We start from the raw sequence: 13,638 nt of genomic DNA, 5'->3' as shown, positions 1-13,638 counted from the left end.
CAATAAAGTAGGGTAGGTAAGCGAGGGAGGAAAGGAAGGAAATCAAAAGAGAGAAGCAAAGAGGGCAGCAGGTAGGAGGAGACAATCAATCTGATGGAAAGAAGGGAGAAAGAGAAAGGAGAGATCCTTCAGAGGCCCAAGAAGAGGAGAGAGAGAGAGAAAGAAGAGAGAAGAGAACAGCAGTAAAATAGAAAAATGAAGAGAGATATAATTATAAAATGAGAATATGAATCTAAAGAGAATCCAAATAGTCTATAAAAGTGGCCCATTTAGTAGAGAATTTAGAAGACAGAGTCGAAATGGTATGATTTGAAAACAGTGATCGATGTTGAAACAATTTCGCATGCAAATAAGTTTCATGGAGGTTCACCATAATCCCATCCAATCAGTCATTAGAGCATGCACAGAGCTAGCATGCACTATGCCAGCAAGGGAATGTCTGAAGCAGTCTGCTGCCACTCAGCTGTTCGGGGCAAGAAGAGTAGTTTTTTTGTTATTGTTGTCTTTCAATGGCCAGAGATGATGTGTGCTTGTCACACACACACATCTGTTCTCGTTTAAAAAAAAAAATGTTATGCTGGGGACCCTCCCCCCCACCCCCCCCACAATTGAAGATCGGCAGGAGTGAAGCCCACTCCCTCCTGCCTCGGCCATATGGATCCCCCAACCCTCTCACCTTTAAATTGAAGATTAGAAGGAGGAATGCCCAGTCCCTTCTGCCACCAGGGCCCCACCTTGAATTCCACAACCCTCCTGCGAAACCCTGAACCTCCCATGTACCTCTAAATTGAAGATCGGCAAGAGGGATGCCCACTACTTCCTAGCGCCAGGGCCCCACCGTGAACCCTCCGACCCCTCCCCCTGTGACCCTTCCCACATATCTCTAAATTGAAGATTGGCAGGAGGGATGCTTACTCCTTGCCGCCAGGCCCGTCTCTTCAAAATGGCAGGCCTTGCCCTTCCTGGTGCATCCTGGGATATACTAGGAGAGGCCTAAGACCGTTTGGCCTAGGCATCAGAGTTCCCACCCATAGGTGTGGGGCCTTAGGCACCTGGGCCAATCAGGGCCTTAGGCCCCTTCCTGCCTAAAGCCCCTCCCAGGATGCACCGGGAAGAGTTAGACCCACCATTTTGAAGACGTGGGTCTGCCAGCAGGAGGAAGTTGGCACCCTTCTTGCAGATCTTCACTTTAGAGGTATGGGGGTGGGAATGTGGCAGGGCCCCAGTGGCAGGAAAGAGTGGGCATCCCTCCTGCCGATATTCAGTTTCGGCGGTGTGGGGATCCGGGTGGCCAAGGCAGAAGGGAGTAGGCTTCCCTTCTGCCAATTTTTTATTTTTATTTTTTTAAGTTCGAGGTCTTGGTACAACTTTTTTTTTAATTAGCTATTTTTAATGGGGGACTGGTATTTGTGTGTGTGTGTGTGTGTGTAACACACACACACAATTTCTGTGCCCATTAAAAATAAAAAAGCTGATGCTCGGGGCGCTTCTTTTTAACACTTCTGACACCACCAGACCAGTCATAGATTTTGCAGCATTTCAGAGTGTTAAAAACCGGCACTTCATTTTGTGCATCATCTGGGCATCGATTGGAGTGCCATTTTAATATTGATAAGCTGCTCATAAATTATACAATTATACAATACATACAATTATCGGAGGCTGCTACAAACCACAGAAAAGACTGCAATTACCCATTTTGGGCATCGATAGCCGAAATACTTTGATGCTAAACAGATTAAAACTGGCTTAGAATCAGTCATTAAAGGCATATGGACCTCTGTCTCCTGTGATAAGATCTTGGTTGCCGCTTAAAAAGATGTAACCTCTTCCAAGAAGGAAACCAAGGGCAATGCAGATACTTCCCTATGCTCCACACTGAGCAATTTCAAATGAGCACAGGTTTACAGTGACTCCACTTCCTGTCTGCTGGGAATGGGGGTGGTGGGTGTTGCTGCTTGTTCTATGGGACTCAATGAGACTTCTTCCAAATTGCTGGCGTCATAGCGGCTACTCTGTAATGCTCCAGCTTCGGCTGCTTCATCACAGGAGTAGAGGTGGGGACTAGAAGAGATTTCCTCATCTTCTCCCTCCTTTTGCCCGTCATTAAAATGGTAAAGGCCCGAATCACAGCACCTAAACCAGATCCCCAAGCCTGACTGCTGTGGCCTCACACTACAGCGCCATCTTGGATCCCTTCCTTCTCTCAATACAAATTTAAAAAATTGTATTCAAAGTCAGCGCTATTAGAGAACTTGATAATATGGGGTTATACCAGCTTTAAGCACAGGTAAAATTTATAGAAGCTTTCTTCTGAGAGCTCTGCATGTAAAAAGCTCAAATTTAACCAGAAAATGGTTCATCAAAATCTTAGCAGTGAATTGATGTTAAAAGTATTTAATTTCCTCTAAGGTTTACCATGTGAACATCAACTAGACAAAATAATCAATGGATGTGCTAGCCATCTCCATTTTCTCTTTTAAAGTCTGTATATGCTCTTCTAATGCCAGTCATAAGAGGACAGACAATGAATTTTTGATTTGCACAGATTATGCAATCCACAGAGATCACACAGCAGATGCATTAAAACTTGTGACTATATACTGCAATAGAAAAAAATTAATTCTACCTCCTTTTGTTGTAGTGCATCTTTTGGGTTTGAATCTTGCCACCAGGGCTGTGCATTTCTGTACTGTAGTTTCCCTCCTACTATGTCTGCACAGTGACATCCACTAGTGCAATGCTTTTCAACTCATTACTTGGGACACATTCAGCTAGTTTGGTGTTCGGTAGTGAATATGTGCTCAAGGCCTGCTGGCTCCTGCCCTCTCCGGGATTCTTGAAGGGAGTCCAGCATGCCTTGAGCATGTGCAGATGCTCAAGGCCCTTCACCAACACAGAACATTGGCATTGGTTTCCTGAGTCCTGGAGCTGTAAGTGCGATGTCGGTCTGGGGCAGGGGGGAGCAGGTAATGAAGAACAAAAGTGCCTAAGCCACTGTTCTTTGATTCTCCAGCGCTGCCTCTGTACTGTTCTTTTGTCACGGTCCACTTCCCTTTGAAGCAACTTCCTATTTTCGCTTGGGCAGACCGCAGCAAAGGAAAGAGTGCAAAGGAGGTTGCGGGCAGCACAAAATAATTGGTCCCGCACCGGTGACCTCCTTGTAGTTTTTGTAGTGAGTGATGCTTCAGAACTGGGTGGGGAGAACATTTGGTAGAACCAGGGTGGTAGGGAAGGAGGGAAAAAGAAGGGAAAGATGCTGAATGGGAGGGGCAGAGGAGAGAAGAGATGGTAGCACATAGATGGAGGGAAGTGGAAGAGGAGAGAAGAGATGGTGGCACATGGATGGATGAAGGGGAAGATGAGGGAAGAGATGGTGGTACATGGATGGAGGGAAGGAGAAGAAAAGAAAGGGAAGAAAATGGTGCACATGGATGGAGGAAGAGTTGGAAAGATAGATTTGAGATACAGGCAGAACAATGGAAGAAAACTGAATATGAAAATCAGTGCCAAAGATAGATGTAGTGCAAGAGGTGAAGAAGGGAGGAAATAAACAGCAAATACCTTGGAAACAGAGTTAAGAGCAAAAAGGGAGCAAGATGATCAGAAAAATAAATTGCCAGATGATAAAGGTAGGAAAAATGTTTTTATTTTCAGTTTAGTGATTGAAATAGTCAATTTTGAAAATTTACATCTGTTTTTATAATTTGAACTGTTCAGGAAGAAGTGCATTTATTTCTTTTGTGGTGTACTGTGTGTAGAGTCTGACATATTGGGGTTTTGTTTATGTACAATGGTACTTTTAATTTGTGGGTTTGTATTTGAAAAGGGTTTTCTGCATGTGAGACTGAGGCCAGGTGTTCTGGTGGGGATGGAAGTTTAGAAACTTTGGTTGGTGTTGTGGCCCCAAGTAGGAAGATATTTGTCGGTTCTCCTTCAGCTTTTTTGGACTCAAAACAGCCCCAACTGAGAAATTAGTGATTACTTATGGCATTACTTACGATGCTTACATATCCAAATTTATGATCTCAGTTTATATTCAAGTCAACCTTTTTCCCTCCTTTTTTGGGGGGAAAAAGGTGGTTCATAGACAACGGCGCGAAAGACAAAGGCGCGCCCGGACAATTGAGCGCAGCGTGGAGGCGCGCACCGCTTTAAATTACTGTTTTTAGGGCTCCGACGGGGGGGGGGCGTGGGGAGGGAACCCCCCCACTTTACTTAATAGACATCGCGCCGGCGTTATGGGGGGATTGGGGGGTTGTAACCCTCCACATTTTACTGTAAACTTAACTTTTTCCCTAAAAACAGGGAAAAAGTGAAGTTTTCAGTAAAATGTGGGGGGTTACAACTCCCCCAAACCCCCCACAATGCCCCCACATCGCGGCCCGATGTCTATTAAGTAAAGTGGGGGGGTTCCCCCCACACACCCCCCCCGTCGGAGCCCTAAAAACAGTAATTTAGAGTGGTGCGTGCCTCTGCGCTGCGCTCAATTGTCTGGGCGCGCCTTTGTCCCGGCGCGCTTTTGACCTGACACCGAAAAAGGTTACCTCTGTTTATATGAGAGTATTTATGGTACATGCATATTGTAACAACACATGCACTTTTACATACATTTGGGAAATGTTACCAGATGTGAGGACTGAAATGTGCCTTCTTTTGTACCTTTCAAGTGTTTGTGTGGTTTGTTTTTTTTTACTCTATTTTTATCTACTATTTTGATTTATATCCTGCAACACTAGTAACATCATTCAATGTGCCAAACAAAATAATATACATAAAATGAACAGATAAAACATTTGCAGTACAGACAGGACAGAATGTCCCTATAGTGAGAAACTTAACCAAAGGCTAAAATTCAACAGATTACTCTTACATCATAAGAGTTTTACCGCCTTAGGCGAATCTCTTCATAAAGGCAGTTATTAAATTCCTTTGAATGAATTGCACAGGTAATGTGTTGGAGGAGCAACAATAGAGAAGGCTGAGGCTCGTGTTTATAATTACTGTATGGTTATTTAAAAATTCAATGGATCACCAATTCTTGGTTCAACCAGATCTATGTTATTTTACAATAGATAAAACAAAATAATATAACATTAGAAGAAGAAAGGAAGGAATGCCAATTGTAATAGGAAAAGAACACATTTATGCCCCCCCCCCAAAAAAAAACCATAACTTTATGTTTCTGAAAGATTAGAAATACCAAGCAAGTTCACTAATATGTCTCAGTTGACCTTGCCTCATGTCAGATATATAGGAAACTAAGTAGGATACTATAATTTGCTGTACACTATAATAATTTTCTGACAGATGTGTGGACAACACCTGTATTAAGTGCTAGTGTAATTAACATCTGTGCTGCTTTATATCTATAGAGATATACAGGCAAAGAGAGATACAGGTATGTTTAAATCCTTTAGTCCATACAATAAAGCAAAAAAATTTGACCACGTCACTCCCTTACTTAAAGAATCACATTGGCTTCCTATAGCACACCGTATTCTATTCAAGATATGTCTACTCACATTTAAAACTCTCATTTTTCAAACTCCTGCTTTTATCCATAGAGTCTTAATTCCATATTCCACTATTAGAACATTGAGATCACAGGACCAACATTTATTAACCATTCCTTCTTTAAAAATCATCAATACTAGACGTCTTACTATCTTCTCGGTGACAGCTCCTCAATCCTGGAATGATCTTCCAACATATATAAGAGAAGAAAAGAATCTAGATAAATTTAAGAGTAAGCTTAAAAGTTTCCTTTTTAATGATGCTTTTAGCGATTAACGATCTTTTATTATCATATTTTTAGTAATTTTCCCCCCCCCCCTATGTTATTACCTTTTTTTTTTTTTTTAATATGCATTGTAACCATTAATGAACTTTCCTTTTGTTTCTAAACAATGTCCAATAATCTATGTTTATTTTAATATTGTGATTTGTGTTTGTAACAGTATTTATTTATATAATATTTTACCTATGTTTATAACTACGTGTTTTATTTTGTACATCGCCTTGAATTTTGATATGGCGATTAATCAAACTATTTAATAAACTTGGAAACTTGGATCTTTGTGATTTTGGATTTCGTTCCTTACCTCTGTAATTCTGTTTGTTTGGGTTTTTTTAGGTCCCGATCAGATACCTTTGAGGGAAGAATTTGAACAGATCCTGCTTAAAGCTATGCAAGAGATCACCGTGAAAGAAAGGTCCTTGCAGATGAACGTACAGAGTATCTCTGTGTCACCAGCACAGCTGCCTTGGCTGGCTAGATTAACTGCCAGCGTGTCCCGGGACTTGGTACACGTTGTCATTACCTACAATTCCTTAGCCGAGGGGATTTCAGAAACGCTGAGATCTCTGAGCGAAACGAAGCATCAGCACAGACTGCCAGACTATGTTGTAGCAATTTGTTCATCAAAGATCCGAGGAAATGAGTTTTGTGTGATAGTCTTGGGTAAGTAACTTCCCAGGAATGTGATGGGCAGATCTCTTGTGCACCAGTGGTTGGTCTGATAGTTGAGTTCTGCTTTTCAGTTACCTATCTGAGTACAAACCGAGATAAGTTTTCCTCTCCAAAAGGAGGAAAAACTGCTAATTTGAGTATAAACCGGGGGGGGGGGGGGGGGAGGAAGATATATTCAAGTATTCATGCAGCAGCAGTCAACATTTCCCACCTCCACCCCAGCAGCAATTGACATTTCTGACCCTCACCCCTGCTGCTGCTGCAAACATCTCCCACCCCCACCCCGATAATCAGCTTTTCACTTACGGATACAGTGGTACCTTGGATTACGAGCATAATCCGTTCCAGGAGCATGCTCGTAATCCAAAATGCTCGTATATCAAAGCAAGTTTCCCCATAGGAAGTAAGGGAAACTTGCTTTGATATGTTCCCACCCCAAACCTTCCCCCCCCCCCGAGGCCAGCAGTGCTTCTCCACCCCCCCCCCCACGAGAACCAGCATTGCTCCCCCCGAAGGCCCCCCCCCCCGTGAACGGGCACCCTCCCCCAGCGATCCGGCACCCCCCCGCCGCCATTATGCACCCCCCCCCCGCCGCCATCGGGCACCCACCGCCGCCACCGGCACCCCCCCCCCCCGCCGCCACCTAAGATCCCCCAACCCACCCGAACCCTCTTCTTTCTTCCAGTGTAGCCTCCGCATCGGCATCGCCGGCATCAGCATGTCCTGTGCCCGAAAATCTGCTTCCTGTGCCGGGCCTTGAGCAGCGAGGCAAGCTCGGTTTACGAGGCACCAAATTTGCGAATGTTTTGCTCGTCTTGCAAAACACTCGCAAACCGGTGCACTCGTAAACCGAGGTACCACTGTACTTGCTTCCCCAGAAAGTTATCCGACGACTAGATCAGAGCAAGGCTTTGAGCATTTGCGCACACTATTACGCCTGCCAGCTTCCACCTCCTCCGAGACTCTCACCGAGGGCAGTAGCCAACAAGTGTTTGAGCATGCACTGATGTTCAAAGCCCCGCTCTGATCCAGTCGGCAGATAACTTTGTCAGTGTGTACCAGGGAAGCAAGTACTCGTAATGAAAAGCTAATTATGGGGGGGGAGGGGAGGTGGGAAATGTTTGTGATGGGGGAGTGTCAGAAAGAAATGTCAGTTGCAGCTGGGGTGGAGGCAATGGCGCTGGGACGGTGGGAAATGATGGTTGCTGCGTCGGCGGCAGGAGGGTTCAAAAAGAAAATGTTGGTTGCTGCAAGGGGAGGTGATGGCAATGGGGATATGGGAAATATTGGCTGCTGCTGTGATGGTGGCTGGGGAGAAAGAGACTAGAATATAAACTGAGAATCCCCCTTTTTTTGGGGGGGGGCCCCCAAAATTATTAGTTTATATTCGAGTATATACGGTATATTCAGTTTATCTTTCCCCTCTTTGTCTGATCTCTACTTACAGCTTTCTGAACTTTGTGCATGCAAATCTACAGTTACTGTTGAACAGCACTTTTCATTGTTAGTATTTAGATGGGCAAGAGTTACCTAAGGTCTACCTCATGTTTTCATTTGTATTTCTCCATCCTCACACAAAGTACAGGAATGTCTTCAGGAATGTCGTCTTGTGAGATTGTAACTGAAGAGAAGGATCCTTGCCAAGACCCCCAATGAGACAAGATCTGATTAGGCCATAGTCTGCACACATTTCCTCTGTATTGAGTAGTTGAAATTATGTGGTTAGTCCTGCTGAAAATAACTGGTTAGTGCCAAACTATAAACTGGCTATTTTGGGAGCATTCCAGGGGTAGAGCCAGAACTTGGCTGGTTAAATGTCATTCAGCCCTAAACCAACCAGGTTAACTACATGAATAGGACTATATAAAAGTCAGTCCTATCTTTATAGAGTAATCTGTTTAAATTCTACTGTCTATTATTTAAATCCATAAATGGTGACAGCCCAGCCTACTTGAACAACCGCCTAATCCGAACTACCACAACCAGACACAGGAGAACCCAGACACCATTCACATACCCTCCAATCAGAGACATCAAACGGAAAAAAAAACTGTACGATGGCCTTCTAGCCGCACAGGCAGCAAAACTAGACCACCAACTCTCCAATCTACTAATTGCGGCCCCAGACTACAAAACTTTCAGAAAAGAAATAAAAACCCTGCTATTCAAGTATTCCATGAAGACTAACTAATACCATATGAAACATTTCAATCCTCTGAAGCAACCCGCTCTACTCTGTAACACCTAAGAACATAAGAAGTTGCCTCCACTGGGTCAGACCAGAGGTCCATCGCGCCCAGCAGTCCGCTCCCGCGGCGGCCCATCATGAATTGGTTTCTGACCATGTCTATAACCTACCTCTGCATCTATCTGTATCCCTCAATCCCCTTATCCTTTAGGAACCTATCTAAACCTTCCTTGAACCCCTGTACTGTGCTCTGGCCTATCACAACCTCCGGAAGCGCGTTCCATGTGTCCACCACCCTCTGGGTAAAAAAGAACTTCCTAGCATTTGTTCTAAACCTGTCCCCTTTGAGTTTCTCCGAGTGTCCAGAAATCCTCTTCTGTAATCCGCCTTGAACCGCGAGGTAATAGCGTAATAAAAATCACTAATATAATGTAATCTGTAGCCAATTAAGTGCTCAGTATTACACTTGAATGTTACACTTAACTGGTTATGAGTTAACTGGCTCCACAAACCTGTAAATTCAGTGTTGGTGCTGAAAATTGGCCTGGCATGGAAGTAATGGGTTTAATGCTGATGGCAGTCAGCAAAACACTAATCGCTGCCAGCTGAATATAGGGCCGTGAATATAGGGCCCATTTCCTCTGCGTTCCCTTAGAATGTTAATGCTTGTGTCATCCTCAGAATGTACCTCCTCTCTTTTAAGCATGAGCCCTAGTGATGATGTTGAAAAATTGTCCCAACTGGTTTCCCAACAGCCTTTTGTGTTTTAGGTCAGTATCAGTCAAGAGCCCTAGCTGAAAGCATGCTCACGACCAGTGAGTTCTTGAAAGAGATTAGTTATGAGCTCATCACAGGAAAGGTCAATTTCCTGGCATCACATTTCAAAAACACATCATTAGGTGAGTCTTTTGGAAACTCCAGTGTGAGTCAGAATGAAATTGCTTCAGTCTATGGACTTCACATCTACTTTGTTTTTTCCATTGGGCAAGGGACTTTGTAAAGGATTTTTTTTTGCATATAAATGCTCTTGTATGCATATAAAAAGCTTAGTAAATTACCTCACGCATTCTTGTGCATAACCTAGCTATAAGTGTGTTTGAGGGAGGAATTATCAGAGCATGAGTAGAGTCATGAGAAATGCATATTCTCATTCTGTAACTTGGGGCTAGATTCACTAAGCAAACCAATAGTGTACTGATCGGTTTGCGAGCCCTTTGCGACCAAATTTCCCTCAGCCCCATTCACTAAAGCCTGGAGCAATCCGATCTCGACCCTCCCTTGCAAATTAGCAAAACCCCATGCAAAATAGCCAAGCGATTGATTCACTAACAATTGTTTGGCTATTTAGAATCAGGTTTTACTATTGGCAAACCGGACTGCTTTAGACCTGTCGATAACTGAGTTACTGACAGGTCTGCATGTTTTTTCACAGGCCTGCCTGTCTTTTTTATTCATTTTTTTCCCATGGCACAGATATTTTGCGTGTGTAGGCCAGGGAGCCCTTGGTTTTAACCCGCTTTAACCCGCGGGTTAAAACCACAGGCTCCCAGTGTGGGGAAGGGCAGGAGAGATTTGGGGCAAGAGCGGGAGAGTCGGGGTAGGCAGATTCGGGGCAGAGCTTTGGGGCAGCAGAGAGCAGGCTGCGGGGCAAATTTTTTGTGGGGTTCGGGGCACTTGTTGGGAGGGGGTGTTTAATTTTTTTTTTTAAATTGGGCAAATATTTTGCATGTGTAAAACACGCAAAATATCTGCACGATTAAAAAAAAAAATTTTTTTAAAGCCGGCAGAAGCCCTGACAGCAGTGACAGGAAGCTGTTTCTCCTGTCACTACTGCCAGGGCTTTAGCGATCTGTGCAGTTGGCTGGGGGCGTGCCAATGATCATCTCCATTTGCATGTAGGCCTTTAGTGAATTTGTCGGCCTGCATACAAACGGAAACAGATCCGCACACGGATCGGAGGGTTAGTAAATCTAGCCCTTGGTGTATAATGTTAGGTGCTAAATCCCAGATTGTCTATATGGTGCTCAGATTTGGGCTTGCTTCTGAGATGCATGTGCAACTTAATTGGCTAACAAGCTGTTAACGTGAATAATTGGACGCTAACCAGCAATTATTGGTGTCAGTTGGCATCAGATGGAATTTGCGCATGCATCTGGCTTCATGCTATTCTGTAATGCTAGGCACCTAAATGTACAACCCAAAAGGGGGGGGGGCATAGCCGTAAGAAGAGCATTCCAAAAACTTGGACGTGGTATTATAGAATAATGGGTCTCCACACTCAAGTTGGGTGCTGGGATTTACACAGGTTTCAGCAGGCATAAGTCTAGTGCCCAGAGGAAGGTGCAGGAATCAGCGCTAAGTACGATTATATAAAAGATGTGCACCCTTTATAGAATAGCATTTAGCACTGATCCAAAAAAACCCCCTACTTTCTGGATTACAGGCTTACTCCCTACTCCTACAGTACAAATCAAGCGTTTTATGACTGACTTAACTCATGTAAAATCATTTGGTTATCTTGGAATTATGTTTGACTCAAAATTATCATTCGAAACCCAGGGATCCCAAGTAGTAAGGGTTATTATTGGCTTAGAAGAATTAGTTTGGTTCAACCCTAGATTTTGCTGCCATTAAAAAAAAAAAGAAAAAAGATAGATATCTAGCTGGACCATTTTCGAAGAAAAAAAAGAAAAAAGATATGTTGTGGGTTCAAAAATGGACATTTTTTTCCACCTGATTTTTGAACGTTTTTCTCAAAACATCCGAAGTCAGACTTAAACGTCCTAGGAAAAATGTCCCTCTATGTATTTTAGTAGTGTGGTGAAATGATTTGATTTGTTACAAAATTGAATAAAATGAACTCTGCGCATGTCGATACAAAGGGGAAATTTGTATAGATGTGAGGAAAATGGAATGTGGTATGGTGTGTTATCCCAGGACAAGCAGGCAGCATATTCTTAACGTATGGGTGACGTCACCGACGGAGCCCCGGTACGGACATTTTTAACTAGAAAGTTCTAGTTGGCCGCACCGCGCATGCGCGAGTGCCTTCCCGCCCGACGGAGGAGTGCGTGGTCCCCAGTTTCTTCGTTTCCGCGGAGCGAAGAAGACGCATGTGTTTTCAACAGCCGTTGAAAAACTAGTTTTTGCCTTCCTGCTCGCATACTTTTTTCTTTGATTTTTTCCTTTGCTTTTGTTTTAAAAAAAGCAAAAACAAAAACTCGTCAAGTTTTCTTATTTTTTCGGCCCGGCCCCGGCGGGGCCTGTTGCCACCATACAGGCCTCCGGCTTCGATTTTGCGGAGGCCGTTTTTCCCTTCATGCCCCCTCAACCAGGCTTTAAGAAGTGCCAGCGGTGTGCACGCCCGATCTCTCTCACCGACCCGCACAATTGGTGCCTGCAGTGCTTGGGTCCAGAGCATCGGGCTGACACCTGCACCCGCTGTGCTACTCTTAAAAAACGCACATTGAAAAATAGGCAGATCCAGCAAAATATTCTTTTCGGCACCGGATCTGCCATGGAACCTGCCGCGACGTCGACGGCACCTCAAAAGTCGGCACTGACTACTTCGACGACGCCAGATCCTTCTTCGGGGTCGCTGGCCCCAGGTAAGCCGGCTAAGAAGCCTTCCACTTCCCTTGAGCGCCCTCCTGCCACGGTTGCGACGCCGGTCCTTCCGACACCGCATCGACCCCGCAAACGCTCCGCTCCGATATCGGTGAGTGCTTCGTCATCGGCCTCCTCATCGCCGGAGCGTAGAGCGGCACCTATGGTATCGAAGAAGAAAAAAGCGGTACCGGTGCCTCCCCTGGACGACCGCATCGCGGCCATACTCCAGACCCAATTGCAGAAGCAGCTGCAGCAACAACTCCAACAACTGTTGCCGGCGCTGCTGGCCCCACACCTTCCGGTGCAGGACCGGTCCGAGCCTCGCATGATCCCATCGGTGTCGACCCCCTCGGTACCGCTTAACACTTCCATGCCGGTGCTCTCGGCTGAACCACACCGTTCCCAACCTGCGGTGCAGGCCCGTTCTGATACCGACCCTTCCCGGTACCAGGAAAGGCACCGGTCTTCCTCTCCCGGTACTGCCTCAGTACGCTCCGGCAAGTCTCTCTCCAAGACCCGCCATACTGAGCCCTCCACACCGATGGCCCGCCGTGCGCACCCCGACATCAGGGACCCTGACTTATGGGAAGAATCCCCACACGGTACCGAGGAAGACGCTTCCTCGACGGACGAGGAACCCTCAACGATTGATACCGGTTCAAAACCTGAACAATCCTCTTTTACCAAGTTCCTCAGGGAGATGTCGGCTGCTCTTTCCATTCCATTAGAATCCGACTCTAAAAAGTCCCAGGCTTTTCTCGATGCCCTGGACTTTGAGCAACCTCCCAAGGAATTCCTTAAGTTACCCGTCCATGACATCCTACGGGAAACCTTTTACAAAAATTGGGAGAACCCCCTCACTGTTCCCGGGGCCCCTCGCAAACTGGATAGCTTGTACCGGGTCATTCCAATCCCGGGCTTTGACAAGCCTCAATTGCCCCATGAATCTCTCCTGGTGGAGTCCACCTTAAAGAAAACTCAGGGCTCCAGTATCTATGCCTCCACCCCTCCTGGCAGAGAGGGGAAAACTATGGATTTGGGAATTTGGGAATTTGGGAAGCGCCTTTTCCAGAATGCAATGCTGGCCAACAGGGCAAATAATTACACCTTTCACTTCTCCTTCTATATGAAGCATCTGGTGCAACAACTCTCCTCCTTACAAAAATACATTCCTGAACGTAAGTTCCCTCTTTTCCAACAGCAAATTTCCAGTCTGCTTCAACTTCGGAAATTCATGGTACGCTCCATTTATGACTAATTTGAGCTGACCTCTAGAGCATCTGCCATGGCTGTTGCCATGCGGCGTCTGGCCTGGCTGAGAGTTTCTGACCTCGACATTAACCACCAAGACCGCCTGGCTAACGCACCC

The 13,638-nt window shown here is 45.2% G+C and overlaps 1 protein-coding gene across 1 annotated transcript in view; it reads left to right on the top strand.

The window, feature by feature from the left end:
• Window positions 1–13,638, top strand: part of GREB1L (GREB1 like retinoic acid receptor coactivator) — a 415,187-nt gene that overhangs the window by 283,433 nt on the left and 118,116 nt on the right. The window contains 2 exon segments of the mRNA XM_033933926.1: window positions 6,137–6,463; window positions 9,431–9,559. Coding sequence (XP_033789817.1) covers window positions 6,137–6,463; window positions 9,431–9,559 — 456 coding nt within the window.

This window comes from Geotrypetes seraphini, chromosome 2, assembly GCF_902459505.1.
Source record: "Geotrypetes seraphini chromosome 2, aGeoSer1.1, whole genome shotgun sequence".
Lineage (NCBI taxonomy): Eukaryota > Metazoa > Chordata > Amphibia > Gymnophiona > Dermophiidae > Geotrypetes > Geotrypetes seraphini.
The sequence above is the reverse complement of the archived record's forward strand: the minus strand, read 5'-3'. Positions and strand labels throughout refer to the sequence as shown.